At 45.0% G+C, this 14,845-nt stretch overlaps 1 protein-coding gene across 1 annotated transcript in view; it reads right to left on the reverse strand.

Moving 5' to 3' along the window:
• Positions 1-14,845, reverse strand: part of jarid2b (jumonji, AT rich interactive domain 2b) — a 103,652-nt gene that overhangs the window by 2,155 nt on the left and 86,652 nt on the right. Inside the window, exons 6-15 of the mRNA XM_054606065.1 lie at positions 13,843-14,084; positions 6,773-8,219; positions 5,150-5,635; positions 5,053-5,114; positions 2,804-2,896; positions 1,975-2,093; positions 1,669-1,739; positions 1,376-1,490; positions 1,025-1,130; positions 750-932 (exon numbers count right to left, since the gene is read on the reverse strand). Coding sequence (XP_054462040.1) covers positions 750-932; positions 1,025-1,130; positions 1,376-1,490; positions 1,669-1,739; positions 1,975-2,093; positions 2,804-2,896; positions 5,053-5,114; positions 5,150-5,635; positions 6,773-8,219; positions 13,843-14,084 — 2,924 coding nt within the window. The remainder of the gene's footprint in view (positions 1-749; positions 933-1,024; positions 1,131-1,375; positions 1,491-1,668; positions 1,740-1,974; positions 2,094-2,803; positions 2,897-5,052; positions 5,115-5,149; positions 5,636-6,772; positions 8,220-13,842; positions 14,085-14,845) is intronic.

Below are 14,845 nucleotides of genomic sequence, written 5' to 3' on the forward strand. Positions count from 1 at the left end.
ATTTCTTTATGTCTAAAGATTTATTTGACCAGTTTTATTTGCTTTTTTCCCCCAGAGGTTTACACACATCCATAAACAGATATTAAACTAGGTGAAGTAAGAGTAAAACAAGTTGACTGATATGATCCACCAATGCTAAGAGAAGGTTGCAGGCAGAGCATAATAACGCAGTACATCACATGAATGTTTTATTACCCTTGAGAGCAATCTTTGCTCTGGCTACAAAATTGATAGTAATTCCAATGCTATATGTACTTCCTTCACCATAATGCCCATAATGACAGTAAGGAACATTTTACTTTCATCTATTACTGCAATAATGAGATCCAATGGTCCAAAGGCTTGCTCATGATCACAGGAAAAAATCTTAATATACCCCACGGGATACTAACAGCTGCAACTACTCCTTAAAGTTAAACATACCGGCTATTCAGAGAATCAAGCTCGAGGTTCTAAGTTCAATTACGAATTATGGTTTTAATCAACTCTACATAAATCGGAGCATTAACTGCAACTGCCACAGGGGGGCAGTGCTGTGAGGCATTACAAAGCAAAAGCAAAATAAACCAAAGAAATGATGTAAAATCTTGAATACACAGGCTTTAGATGTTTTTTTTTATAAAAAAAAAAACAAAAAAACAATGTTCAAGCCTTATGGCACATTTTGTTTTCCACATAAACATAAGTTATGTGGCACCATTAATTTAACACCGTTGTACTGATCTGCCCTCCCAGATTCGTATGCTGACCTTTGCGGCCTGGTAACCCAGGTTCATCCAGTGCGGTGTGGCAAAATGCACCGTCTCTGACACGCTGTAGCCACAGCACACTTTAGAGACGAAGGCACCCGGGTAGCAGACCACAAACTGGCCGCTCCGCTGGACCGTACGGTAAACCTTGATGCCTTCGCGGCACAGCACCTCTGGAGAGATCTGGAAGACCAAAAATGTGGGGGGAAAGGAATAGTGTTACAATTCTGAAACTGTATATTTTTGGTAACATATTGGCATCAGAAAACACTGACCATGATGTTCTTCTCCAACATTTCTAGTCCTGGGGTGCCATTGGCCTGAAGCAGTGTATGGACCACCTTGTCCATCTTAGCCTTCTCCTCAGCAGGGACAGAATACCTGTGAGGTGAACACACAAAGACATCAATACACAGATTCATAATAAAAGATTAATTCACTTTAAGGATCAGTAGAATTTACTCCAATTGGAAAGAATAGTCCACAGATAGGATACTTTGCACTCAGTTGTACAGTTACTTATCCTAATGGTCCTTTACATGGGAATTTGGGGGAAGAGTTTTTAAGTGTCACTATGTGTACTCTTTATCAGTGATGACGAGGAAAAGAGCCTAGTGCATACTTACCAAATGCAATCAGCACCAGTGTGTAAGTAATCAATAAATGGAAGGCGATTTTGGTCTCGAGACCAGCATGAGGTAGAAAAGACCATGCCAATGTTAAGCCAGGGAATGGTCACCCCTAGGGAGACGGAGGGGTTGAAAGAGAAAGAAACCAGAGGTTATTATTACGAACGGCAAATTACACAGACACAATGACATTGTCAGTCATTTTTTCCCTAGCTCAGAGATAAGTAGGCTTTGTGTTGAGTTTTCTTTGAGCCTTAATGCTGTACAGAACTGCCTTCATAATTCCTTACCAGGCACAGCACCCAGATGTCTTAGAATGGATCCAGAGTTATTGGGAAGGACAGTGAGGTTCCATCCATGTCTGAAGAAAAGATAAGAGGAAATGGTCATTTAGATTATTTTATTTTTTTACAGGGATACCAAAGAGACGAGATGGATAATGCAACTAGAGGAAGCGGTCGGTGTTACTCCCAGATTTACCATCTGAGATTCATACCTATGGCCTTTCAGTTAACAGGTCAGGACTACAGACTGGCAACACAGGCAGAATATTCTGTGCGGACAGTAAAGTGAGTGTGCTGTAATGAGCTACTTACTTTGAAAATGGCTCTGACTTTCCTGTGGGGAATCCACTGCCATGTGTGCTAGTGTCCACCTTCCCACAATGCACCGCCACATGGCTGTCTCTCTGCTCCACAATCCTCCAGTACTCTTCCTGCAAGAACAGAAAGGAAGGAAAGCCAATCAGTGGAAGAAAACATAGAGCAAGGCACAGGTTTCAGGTGTGCCTAATGGTCAGTTACGTCAGATACCAAATGCTGCTAGCTGAGCTTTTGATAAAAAAAAAAAAAAAAGAATAACACAATTTTGAATGAGGTTCAGACGAAAGAAAAACAAACAATCTCTGGAAGTAACTAAATGTTTCATTATATGAATGATAATGAAATATATATTTTAAGACATGCCACTATGTGTCATTAATGTCATAAAAAATATAATGTGGTATGCAAAGACCTACAATTACCACCTAGCATTTGTATGCATCCACCAACCAGTGATGTTGCAGTTTATATCCACGTCTGTTGTAAATTTCATCATTTCATTATTTTAAATATTTTCATAAAATTGTCATAATAAGCATATGAATTCTTGATGGTTAAAAACGTGTTTTGTGAGGTTGCGGTGAACTTTGACCACCAAACTTTAATAAGTTCAACTACAACAGCATAAAAAGTGGATAATAAAAATCGTTTTGTAGCCCTTATTTAGCCATGTAGATAATCCACAGGCCTCACTGTCAGCAGTCTTTATTAGAACCATTTGTTTGAAGAACACTGTTCCAATAACACGCTTGACAGTGAGGCCTGTAGATTGTCCATGTAGACAATGCAGTTTACATTCAGTACAAGACGTTAGCATGCTAACCTCAACCTCAGCAGCCCCTGGTTCCTTGTTAAAGCACATGGTCATGGTGTTCCGGGCTATCCTGAAGAAGTTAGTCAAAGACACCGATTTCCCCTGCAACAAAGAGGCATTAAAGATTATGAGTAACAGCATACTATAGGAATCTCAGGGGAAGAGGGAAAAAAAAAAAAAACTCCAGACTTCACTCCCCATATTTATGGCCTTCTGTCATGCTAAAATAACTATTGGGAAAGTGAACCTATGAGTACAGCATGAATAAATCATGAGCAATGAAAATATTGCTTGACATCAATGAACTACAAGTTTCGCTATTTCCCACCACATGTGTGAACGAGTCCCAAAAAAATAGGGGGGGAAAGCATTATGGTCAAATAATGTACATGCATAGAAAAGGCTATGAACTGTACATATGTATGTACTATATGTGTCTCTGTACGGCTCCTCCTCTGTGCCTCCCCTACAGGCCACGGATACAGTTCCCATGGTTTTGACCCTCTCTCCCATGTACATTCCTGCTACAGAGAGGCTTTGAAGGTTACCATACATCTGCCGACTCGGGGCTTTGAGACATAAGGACCTTGCTGAAAGATGACTTTGCCGATTCCTAATCCTCACAGTGACTATTTGTCTTTCTTTTCTTGTTTTTGGTATCCAGATGTTTTCAAAAACTAATTCACTTATTACAATTTCTACTGTTACAAAACCTGCAGGGTTATTAAATAATGCAGTTTAATACCATACAGTTGTGACCCAGTAAGCAACCCTTTTCTCTATGCGACTCAGAAGCAGCACTTATCCAAGCCTTTCCTGGTGTAATTGGAGTTTATTATATCCTTGACATGCACTTTGTTCTCTTGATAGAAAAGTGAAATATAACCTCCTGTTGGGGGCCGCTCGTGATGAAAAATGCATACAAATCTGAGCTGTGGAGAAAAGTGATGGGTCTTATTTAGACAAGCCTGTCCTGTCAGGAGTTGACAGCCATTCAGATGACACTACACTGAACAGTGCATCTACAATTCAGAAGTCAGTAGACTGTACTGGGTCCAGTCTGTAGACAACATCTCAGTATTGTGCAGTGTGAGAACAAAGTATCTTAATTACAGAAATAATTACTGCGTCATACCATCAAGATGTCTTTGCGTGACAAAAATGTGCTCACAAGCTTTTTGCAAATAAATATTGCATCAACACTACGTGAACCTTTTTTTATGAATAAACAAGTGTGGTGTGTGTGTGTGTTTGCACATGTGGACTTCTACACATACATCAAGCACTACTAGCCTTTGCACTGATGTGTGCGTTTTTGGAATAAGGGCTTTGCAGAGGGATTGGTGAGAGGACTGGGCATGATAGAGAGAGACAGGGTTGGTGAGACGACTGGAGATTTGGGTAAATAGCTAGGAGCAAGGGCATGGGATGAAGGAGAGAAGCCATGGGGGGAGAGGGCTGGATTAAAGGAGCTGGAGAAGGCGGGGTTTGAAGGGGGCGGGACTAGGGGAAGGGGGAAGGGCTGGTTTGAGAGCTGCCGTCTCTCTGACCTACATTTCAGCCAGCCAGAATCAACACAGCTGCCAGCAGGCAGGGGAGGTGGGAATACATCTATGAGAGTGCATACACACATAGACATGCAAGACTACTGACCACACACACAGCTGCACAGAAATATTTAGCAAAACCATAAGAGGTGCTAGGTTCTGTCCATCGCTCTCACAACAAAAAACAGGTCTTCACAATGCAGCTACTTGACACATTTACACATGCTGCTACATGTAAACAAATGTGCAACCTGCTAATCTTTGCTTTTATAAAGCACAATCTGTGACAGATAACAGCAGGATAATGTTACCGGTAACACTGAAAAGAAAATTCTATTAGTTTTGGATAAACATTTTTGCAATCATCACCACAGTAACATTCTCCCCAAAAACAGTCATATAGTGTATTTTAACATTTCAAAGCACAGCTTAGCTCCCTCTGAAGATAGGGGACATATGTTGTTACTTCAGAACTGGCACAGTGATATCAAAACACTAAAATCTAAGTTAAAAAGAAAAGTGTAGGCTGTTGCACCTCTTATGTGACATTAGTCTTGATTCCGATAGTTGTGAGATCGTTATTGTGGGTGTGAGGTATGGCTTAAAGATCACAAAACCTCTTTTAAAGAGGAAGAACAGAAAAGATGCGCCCCTTTTCTGTTACGTTTCAAATAGGTTTGCTTGAACGGCAAACATTTCCTTCATCCTCACCTTGTTAATACATTTGTGCTGGTCACTAAGAACGCCCCTGTCCTCCTCCTGTTGCTGCTGCTGCTGCTGCTGCTGTGCTGCTGCTGCTGCTGCTGCTCCTCTCCATGCTGCCTGTCCTCTTTGCCTTGTTTTTCCTGAGCGAAGAGCCGGCGCCGGCCCGCTTTGACCTGAGCCTCTAGCTCCTTCAGACGGTGATACACTCCATTGGTGCGGTGGTTCCCTGTCGCCCCTCCCACTATTCCCCCTGCTAGCCCATTCTTGGGCTCATAGCGCGGCAGCACCAGTGAACTAGGTGCTGAGGAGTCCGAGAGACCCTCCAGAGGGCCACGGCGCGACTCCAGGTTCTTTTTCTCCTGCAGCACTTCGGCCTGCAGTCTCAGGCGCTCCTCAGCGCTGAGCGAGTCATAGGAGAGGATGTACTGGAGATACGCCTCCTGCAGCTTGGCCAGCCGGTCCTGCGCTGACTTAGGGATGCGCAGAAGGTCGGCTAGCTTGGTCCACTTCTTCAGGTCCATCACCTGCTGCATGCCGCCCATGTCATTGATGAGCTGGAAAAAACGTGACAGGTCCACTTCACAGCCACCTGCGTGGAGCAGAAGGGAAAAATGAAGAGTGAGCTTACGTCATATAAATTGTGGAGGCTGATGCAGGACTCCCATGTGTCTCAAAGTAACATTAAAATGTATCAAAGGTGAAACAACTGCCACCTAACAAAGCTATGTGTACAAAAGAAAGTTGCCAGAAATCAAATCAAATCAGGATATTTTTTATTTTATATTTTTTCATCTGCTCCTTTGGCAAAACATGTCTTTTCATCCATTCCAGTTCATTTGATTTGAAACGGCCAATCGCCTATCACCTTTCAAAACGATCTGAACAGTCTTTGTGCCAAACAGAGACACAATTTCTGTTAATGTGAAACTGATCTGCTGGGCGCAGTAAAGGAAGTCATTTGGAACCAGGGCATCCTGGCTGGCTGAAGCCACTCCTCTGTGGCTCACAGGCTGCCAGGTCTCTCTGGCTTACAGCCGCATACCAACCAGGCTAAAATGAACACAGCTGTATATAAAAGCAACAAACAGGGCATAGCACATGTCCAACATGAACCAACACAAAACTAATAAAATTCAACAACAACATATGCACAGGGAACAGAAAAACTCACACGTACAGTGTCTGTCTTAACTGGGCTGTTTAAAGGCTCATAAAAATGCTGATGTCATTGTGAGAAATGGAAGGTGACCAGACAATCTAGGGGAAAAAAATGTTTTCATGGCCCGTCAGGCCCCTCGCCAAGTTGTTCCACATTATTATTGTCCTCTATAAACGGGAAGATATAATCAGGCGAAAATGCCACTGACATCCAATGGAAATGGCAACCTTTGTGATGCCTGCTCACTGGCTGCTATTGTCATAACAGAAGTGACAAAACATAGTTTAAGAGGTGCAGGATACTTAGAAGGTAAAAGGCTTCTTTTGACATACTGTTTTTAGTTCACCTTTTTTTTTATCTTTACATTCAACAAAAGCTGGGAGCTGTCTGGGTCTAATACATTCCCATAAAATCGATGGCTCTGGTCCTCTGTGGGGGCTTGCAGGAAGAAACCTGTGACTTATTGCTTAGTTCATTCAATCAATTCAGGAAGGAGTTTTGTAGACTAAATTGTCTGGTGTATCATTCACATATACATATGTGTCATTCCCTGCATGGCTCACTTACCAATGACAGGTGGCTCGTCCATGGTAATGCCCTGAGATTTGAGGTGCTTGCGAATGCAGGCCAGCCGCTGCACGTTGGGGCCCCAGCGCCGGCCCAGCATGTGGACCCTCTGCACCTGTGTAACAAAACGCATCTCCTCGCTCAGCTTGCACTCTGGCCTCCAGTCTGGCGGCGGGACAACGCGGCACGTGCCAGCCACCTCGGCCTGTTCCCTCACCGCATCCAAGTAGACCAGGGGGTCCTGGAACTCCCGTGGCACCGGCCGGAAGATGGGGGCTTCACCCAGCGCTGTCCACCCGTCTGGCCTGCTCCGCTGGCGCTCCCACTCCTTCTCCTGCTCGCGTTCCTTCTGGCGCGCCATCTCTTTCTCACGCTCCCACTCCTTGTCTCGGTCAGCAAGCCGAAACGCTGCTGGTTTGAGCTGCCCGGGGTTGTTGGTGGAAGCAAGCAGAGAGGAGGTGTTGGAGGAACACACAGAGGTTTGTTGGGGGTCTGAGGTAGTGTTGGCACGACTTGGGTTCTGCGGGTGAGTCGGGCCTGATGAGGGTGAGGAAGAGGAGGAGTTCCGACCGTGAGACCTGCTCTGCTGCTGCTGTGCTTGTCGAATCAACATCAGCTTGCCGGCTGATGCACGCTTGGGTCGCTGGTTCACCGGCTCCACATTGGCTGCTGGTGTGTTAGGAGGCGGGGTTTGTTGAGGAGAAGAAGTAGGAGGTGAGAGTGGGGTAACAGGTGGAGTTTGTTTGGGAGAAGGGGGTGTGTCTGATTCATGTCCGTTAGAAACTGGAGTGGCGGTTTGTGTGGCAGCTTTCTCTTGATTGGCCGCCTTCTTGCTGCTGCTGCGCGTCTCCAGAGGTGCGGGTTGCAGCTTGGCCTTCTTGGCCTCGATGCCAGTGGTTTTGGCTTTTTGCTCAACAACCCCTGTCCCCACAGAATTGAGGACCACCTCCAGACGCCGCTTAGAGTTACGCAGTCCCTCACGACCTGGACTCTCCCCTTGCTGGCACTGTCTCTGCCCGTCCTCCTTGGCCAGGGTGTTGTACCGCTGCCCATTTAGCCTGCCGTTGAGGCGGGCGACGGCGGCCACATTGTGCAGCCCATTGGATAGTAGCACCTGTTTGCGGGTTTTTGCATTGCTGTGGTGGGCTGGTGCCACTGCTTTTCCTGAGTTAGCCAGCCCATTGCTGGCTGCTGGCTGGCTGTGCTGATTGTGATTGTTCGCTGACGATGGTGCCGAGGCGGCGCTGTTGTGTTTGTTGCTGCTGCTGAGTTTGGTTTTCTTGCCCAGTTCTCTCTGTTTGGCTTTGGTGTAAGTGACGTGGCCCTTGGACACGGTGGCTGTGTACTTCTTCACAGTTTTGGACGGCAGTCGGAAGTCGCGGCTCTTCTTGGCACCACCGGCACCTTGTGCCGAGCCCGCCCGCATCAGCCCGTTCACTTTAGAGACCTGAGAAACAGTGGGAGAGAGATTATACACATTAGATGAATAAGATAAAGAACCTTATCACAAAGCTCTCGATTAACGATGGACATGAAGTAATTGAAATATGAAGGAAAACAGGAATCTTCACTGGAAGAGAAGGGGGGTTAGCTTAAATCTCTAAAAGAATCCTGTTTGATAAGATCCCTGAATGTTGAACACAAAGTTAAAAAATACTATTGCATTAAAAAACATTTCCCAAAACGTACCCAGACCCAGATACAATTATATAATCAGGAAGCCCAACAAGGGGGCGTGGGTGCGCCCACACTCCACAATGAAGGGGCCAAACATATTTGTGGAAACCTACACTATTCATTTGAGAACCGATAAACTGCCTTGATTACTATACTTACAAATGCAGTAGACTTTTGTTAACTGCAGCTCAAACTGTCAACAGAAAGGCAGAGATTTAGAAAAGGATATGTGCGAACCAAAACCAAAACCACTAAATCCCGAGATAAACAACGGTTTAGAACGGGTAGATACAAAAGAGATGACATGAGAGGGAGAGAAGGGATGGCTTCGTGGTCTCTGCTAGCAGATGGCTGGACAGTATGAGGTAGGAGGTGGGGTCATTGGGATGGAATAAAATCCCATCCGGGCACATAAAAACAGCCTTTTATTTGCTATGGGTTTCCTTAAACGCTATAATTCAATTTCAGCTATGAATAAAGCTCCTGTGTGTGTTTGTGTGTGTTTGTGTGTGTGTGTGTGTGTGTGTGTGTGGTAGAGTGAGAGGAAAAAGGGACTGTGTATGTGTACATGAATGCGTGTGAAGTCTTTGAGGCCTTCAGCTGTAGATCAGTGGTTTGGTTCAGTGGTGTCTGGTTCCCTGGCTGGCCCACTGGCTACAGCTGTGGGAAGAAACACGGTCACCCTCTCTCTCAGTGCAAAGAGCTTTACAGCTGGATCAGCACATGTAAAAATCCATTGTGTAAAATTAAATTCTGTATAGGACTCTGTGTAGCTATTTGTGGCTTTTACTCTCTATTTCACTCCATCACTACATTCCCCACCTCTCGTTTCTTCCGCTTATATTTCCACTGTATGCATTTCTAAGAATATCCAATTCTCTCTCTTCCTTTCCCTCCTCGTCCACGTTGTTTTCATGGCCCACTTACACTGCTGCCAGGAGTTTCTCATTCCTTTCTCTCCAATCTGTGTGTGTGTGTGTGTGTGTGTGTGTGTGTGTGTGTGTGTGTGTGTGTGTGTGTGTGTGTGTGTGTGTGTGTGTTAAGAGAGACAGAGAGAGAGAGAGAGAGAGATATTGCCACAGTGATCCTGTAAAATTAAAATGATTTGGCTGCCCCAGTCTGAATGGGTTGAGCTGGCAATCCTAATTTTGTAGTTGTATGAACATAAAAAGGCAACTTTGTCCTGTTTTATTTATTTAAAAAACGATTTTATTTTATAGGATATAAACTTTTCCTATTGTTTTTATTCTCTAATATCCAAACGATGCATGTAAAGTTGGGATAGACACACTTGTACATCAGCCATCACGGAGCCCTGATTGTCTTTAGAAAATGAATGATCATGTTTCGCTGCCATCCATCCACGGTATCTGTGTGCCTTTCTGTCCAGACCAGCTGGAAGTGAACCACAGAAGAAAGAAAGGAGGAGGGATGGGAGAGATGGAGTTATCAATCACAGTCGGGGCGCCACGGGAGGGAGGTGACAGCCGGCCCATTGACAGGTTTGCCTTTGAAGGGCTCTCGTGTCACACTTGTGTGTGTGTGTATATGTGGTTTTGTGTGTGTGTGCTCATGTATTGTATTGTGTTTGTCTCAGGTGGCGGGAGGCCGACACAAAGACCAGGCCATTAAAAGATAAGGGGGGACTGAAACCTAACCCGGCCTCCGTCAATCATTCCCCACACACACACACACACACACACACACACACACACACACACACACACACACACACACACACACACACACACACACACACACACACACACACACACACACACACACACACACACACACACACACACACACACACACACACACACACACACACACACCTCCTTACCATGGAAAAACACAGGGTGACAAGGAGAGAGTGAATAAAGAATGGGCGTTGATGAGTGAGGAGGAAAGGGATGAAGACTGAGACATAAAGACAGAAACAAGGCTGCACAGTAAGCGCTTTGAGTCACATTATGTGCATTCCTTACAAAAAAGCTGCACAGTCATTGTGACTTTACTTGTTATCCAAGAATATATCTTCCAATCTGACACACTCATATATCACAACGTTCAAACTGAAATGTTTCCTTAGCCAAATCAATACATTGATCAATGTGACAGCATATTTAGTGTTACACTGATGCTAAAAAAAAGTGCCTGACTGCTAAAGCAGCAGTTGTCCAGATAGCTACTATATTTCTCCAGCCACAGTTTGCTGACAAAGCATTGAATCTGAGAGACACCCTGTTGTTACCGCCTCCTGCCACAGGAGGGCTCAGTGGACCGGCTCTCTTCACGGGAGCTCGGCAAGTCCCCATCACTTTCCTCTCTTTAATTATTCGGTCTGGTGGCAAAGCATGATGGCAAGAGAGCGATGATGAGAGAAAGGAAATACGAAGCAGAGCAAAGAGGCAGGAGCTGGTTTAAATACTTTGCTTGGCAAGGAAAGAAAGAAAGAAAGAAAGACAGAAAGAAAGGGAGACGTAAAAGGACATGGAAGCCCACTCGTGACAACGGCCACTGGTAGAGAGAATGTGAACAGAAATGAGAGGGACGATGGACAGAACAAGAAAGACAATGAAGCCAAAGGGAAAAAACAGGCAGCCTGAGACTGTTCTGGAGTGGATTTCGGTCGCAAGTGAGCGGGGAAGGGGAGGGAAGATGGTGGGGGGAGAGGAGGAGGAGTGTCTAGATGACATCATGTGTTGCTATAGCCCAGCTGAGGCCTGGCAGGAAGATTTTTAACAGGCAACATCTGCAGGAGCCGGCCCTGAGAAGAAGAAGGGGGCGAGCGAGAGAGAGAGGGAGGGAGGGAGGGAGGGAGGGAGAGAAAGAGAGAGAGAGACAGCCAGACGATAGAGGAAGACAGGAGAAAGTTTAACCCTTGCAAAGCCATGCTGACTGACAAAGGAAGGGAGATGCAGCAGCGGTTGTGCACATTGTGAATCACATGTGGTCACAGCCAGATTGCTACCTCTTTGTCAGGAGGTTGCAGAAGCTCCTTAGGTCAACCTGAGGTACCACTAGTGGTCACTAAACATGTAACTACACATCTGGGCTGTATTATGTGTTGTCCGACATGTGATAGATGCTGGACGAGATGGCTGAAGTGAAGCCAAAACACGTGGCAAGACGAAGAAATGCTCAGTTATGTTCTCGTTTGTATTCTAGCAAAACCATTTCCAGTGCAAACCTCCTCCTCTCCGTGATGGTCTCTATCACCGGGGGCATGAAAAAAATGTGCACACCATAAACTTTGGGAATATAATGAATGCATGGCACAGCTTGATGGCGTGCAACACATCCATCAAGTGTTACGGCGGTGCGTTGACCATCAACGGGTTAAATCCTGTGCTGAGCTACAAATCAATTCCTATGCCGGAGTCATTTACGGTGCGACTGCCAGAACACCTCGACGGCGAGGCATAAATCCGGCTTAAGCCTTCTTTCCCCTCTGCTGTCTTATTAGGGAGCGAAGCGATGCGGCCCAGGGCAGGTTGACTTTTAAGCAGCTAGAGAAAGGTCAGCACAGCCCGGCACTAATAATAAAAAATTTAAAAAAAACACAATACAAATCCCCTTTAATAAACTAACAGGGAGAGATCTACATACAGTAGCTGGGAAAAAGAGGCTTGCTGAGAATTAATTTTCAATAAACATTTAATTGTGTTTGTGTTTGTTATCTATTGTCTTTTTTACATGTTGTATTATTATGAGGGAGGTTAATTGAGGATGGCAGAGGACAAACAACTAAACAAGAAAGTGCAGAGTCCTTTTCAAATGATGCCGAGTCGGCTTAATGGTTTGGCCCTGCACACAACACCTGCGCTCGCTGATCTGCGCAGCTGCTTTGCTGACATCCCTGCTTTTGTTATTTAATTAAAATGGATAGAATCATATTGTTTTATAAAAAAGGTCCTGTTACGGCGCATGTATTTTGTTGGTACAAGCCGCTATTAAATTAAGCAGAACTGAATCACTGCGAATTGAATTATGATAATGCCTTTACCCTTCGGTTTTACACACACAACCCCTAGTTCGTTTTACGGCTACATAATCACTTAACCTTTTATATGGCTTAGCCGGTATTTTCGCAGTTGCTCGTGTGTATAAATGTGCGCGAGTCTTAAACACATATGGTTAACACACATACTGTTCATGCTAATTGAAGGGAGCAGAGAGAGGGAGAGAAGGGGGAAAAAAAAGCACTAATCCTTACAAATGATTGGAGCCATGTTGTCAAGGGCAAGATCCGTCCCTTTGACACAGGAGCCGAGAGAGAGAGAGAGAGAGAGAGAGAGAGAGAGAGAGAGAGAGAGAGAGAGAGAGAGAGAGAGAGAGAGAGAGAGAGAGAGAGAGAGAGAGAGAGAGAGAGAGAGAGAGAGAGAGAGAGAGAGAGAGAGAGCAATACAGCAAGAGAAAGGAAGAATGAGAGAAAAGTAAAAAAAACACGAAACACACACCTTAAAAGGAGTGTTAGAACAAAGACTAGTGAGTAAGTGAGGCTGACGTTTGTCTTGGCAGGCAGTCACTCTCATTGAGAGTCATTGCTGGTTTCACTGGACAATTCCCGCCACTTTAAAAACCTGAAGCACATGCCTGCGTCTCCATCAGCAGCAGCACATTACAGCAACAATAACACTGGATATAAGGTTGACACTGAGCAGGAAGGGAAAGGCAGAAAAGGAAATGGGAAAGAAGACAGAAAGGAAGCAAGATAGATTATAAGAGAGAAAAATACTTTAGCTTCCAACTTGCTGATGTGCTCATACGAATGCCAGTTTTCTGACTTAAGCCACCTCTGCTCCCTTTCTACCATTTCGTCCTCTTCCCACACTTTGTGGGGTTCCTTGAGACCCGCTAGGTGCCATGGAGAGGGAGGCAGGCTTTCACAGGCCATAGTTAGCATTACTAAATATAGCTGCGACGTCGCAGCAGGCCAAAACACAATCATTACTCTCCCAGACACAAGAGATGGAAGGGAGGGGAGGAGAGGAGAGGAGAGAGGAAAGTAAAAATGAAGATTACGGAGAAGACAAGGCAAAGGAGGCTATCAGCAATAAAAAGAAAGTAGAGAAAGGGGACAAGAAAGGCACAGGAGTAGTTAGGATACATCATTGAGAGAAAATAAAAGAGGATGTGACAGATGGGAAAATGAAAATAAGAGTCAAGAGAGGGGAGGATTTCAAGTGGGTATAATGGCCAAACGAGCACTCGAGACAGTTAATACAGAAAACTCCATGGTATCACAAGTTATACCACTGCTAATGCAAACCATTCACCTGCCATAGAAGCTTCCGAGGTCTCCTGAGGAAGCTATAGACATGCTTTCATCCTTTTCCGTTCCATATGATATCTACCATGTTATGTCTTCGCTGCTGGCTCTACAGTACCTGTTTGCGTTGCTCCTCAGCAGCTCTCCTCGGTGGCAGCCCGTTGGCTGAGCCTCTACTGCTGGCCAGGGCCTGCTGCCTGGTGTGCTCCCGCGCTTCCGCCCGCTCACGTCGCTCCCTCAGGAGGGGCGGAGGTGGAGGCGGCGGAGGTGGCAGTGGGGGGGCTGGCGCATCCCTGCCGTAAGTTCCCGCCTTGGGCCTCGGACTCTCCCTGGTCCCTGCTTTACCGTGGCTGTTGAAAACTGGATGGGGAGATAGAGATAGAGGAGTCAGGTGGGCTTTCTTTTAGCAGTCTCAATTAATGTGGGTGAGGAGGATTAATTAACCCAATTAAGGACAGATCTCTCCTTGGCTTGAAGTGGCTATTCACACACTTGAAATGAGATTTGAAATTTGCTGAAAAGACATTTGGCAGAAATGGTTTAAGAAGAAAATTGCTGAGGAAATTGGGAGTTTTTCCATACACCATTTTTAAAAGAGCTAAATGAGAAAACAACATCGTACTGTTTCTCGAGCAGTGATCACTGTTGAAGCTTACTGGTTTTAGTTGTCTATCTGCTCCCAGTATATGAAATATACTTAAAAATAATAGAGTTTGAGGTTCTTCTTAGATTTCAGACCCCGCTAGGAGTGCAGCAACATGTAACTCTGCACTGAAGCTTTGCATCATTCACTGTTGAGATTTAGGAATTTATAGGGTATATGTACACATTTTATTCAAGCTCTGCAACCTAGTTCCTAATTTCTAATGTGCACCAGTTAAAAGTAAATAAATAAAATAAAAAAAAATGAAGCCACTGTAAAGAAAACAGGATATTGTGGAAAGTTCCTATCAGGTAGCAAGGCATAAATACCTTTGGACATATACTATGTTTTTGCAGGCTACCGTCTACCTATGCCAATGCCAATATGTGGACATTAGTCTCAATACCCCCCCTGTAGTGCAGAATGACATATAAACCCCTTGCACCAAACCACAACGGCCAAGTGGAAAAGCCCACAC

Source organism: Anoplopoma fimbria, chromosome 10 (assembly GCF_027596085.1).
Source record: "Anoplopoma fimbria isolate UVic2021 breed Golden Eagle Sablefish chromosome 10, Afim_UVic_2022, whole genome shotgun sequence".
Lineage (NCBI taxonomy): Eukaryota > Metazoa > Chordata > Actinopteri > Perciformes > Anoplopomatidae > Anoplopoma > Anoplopoma fimbria.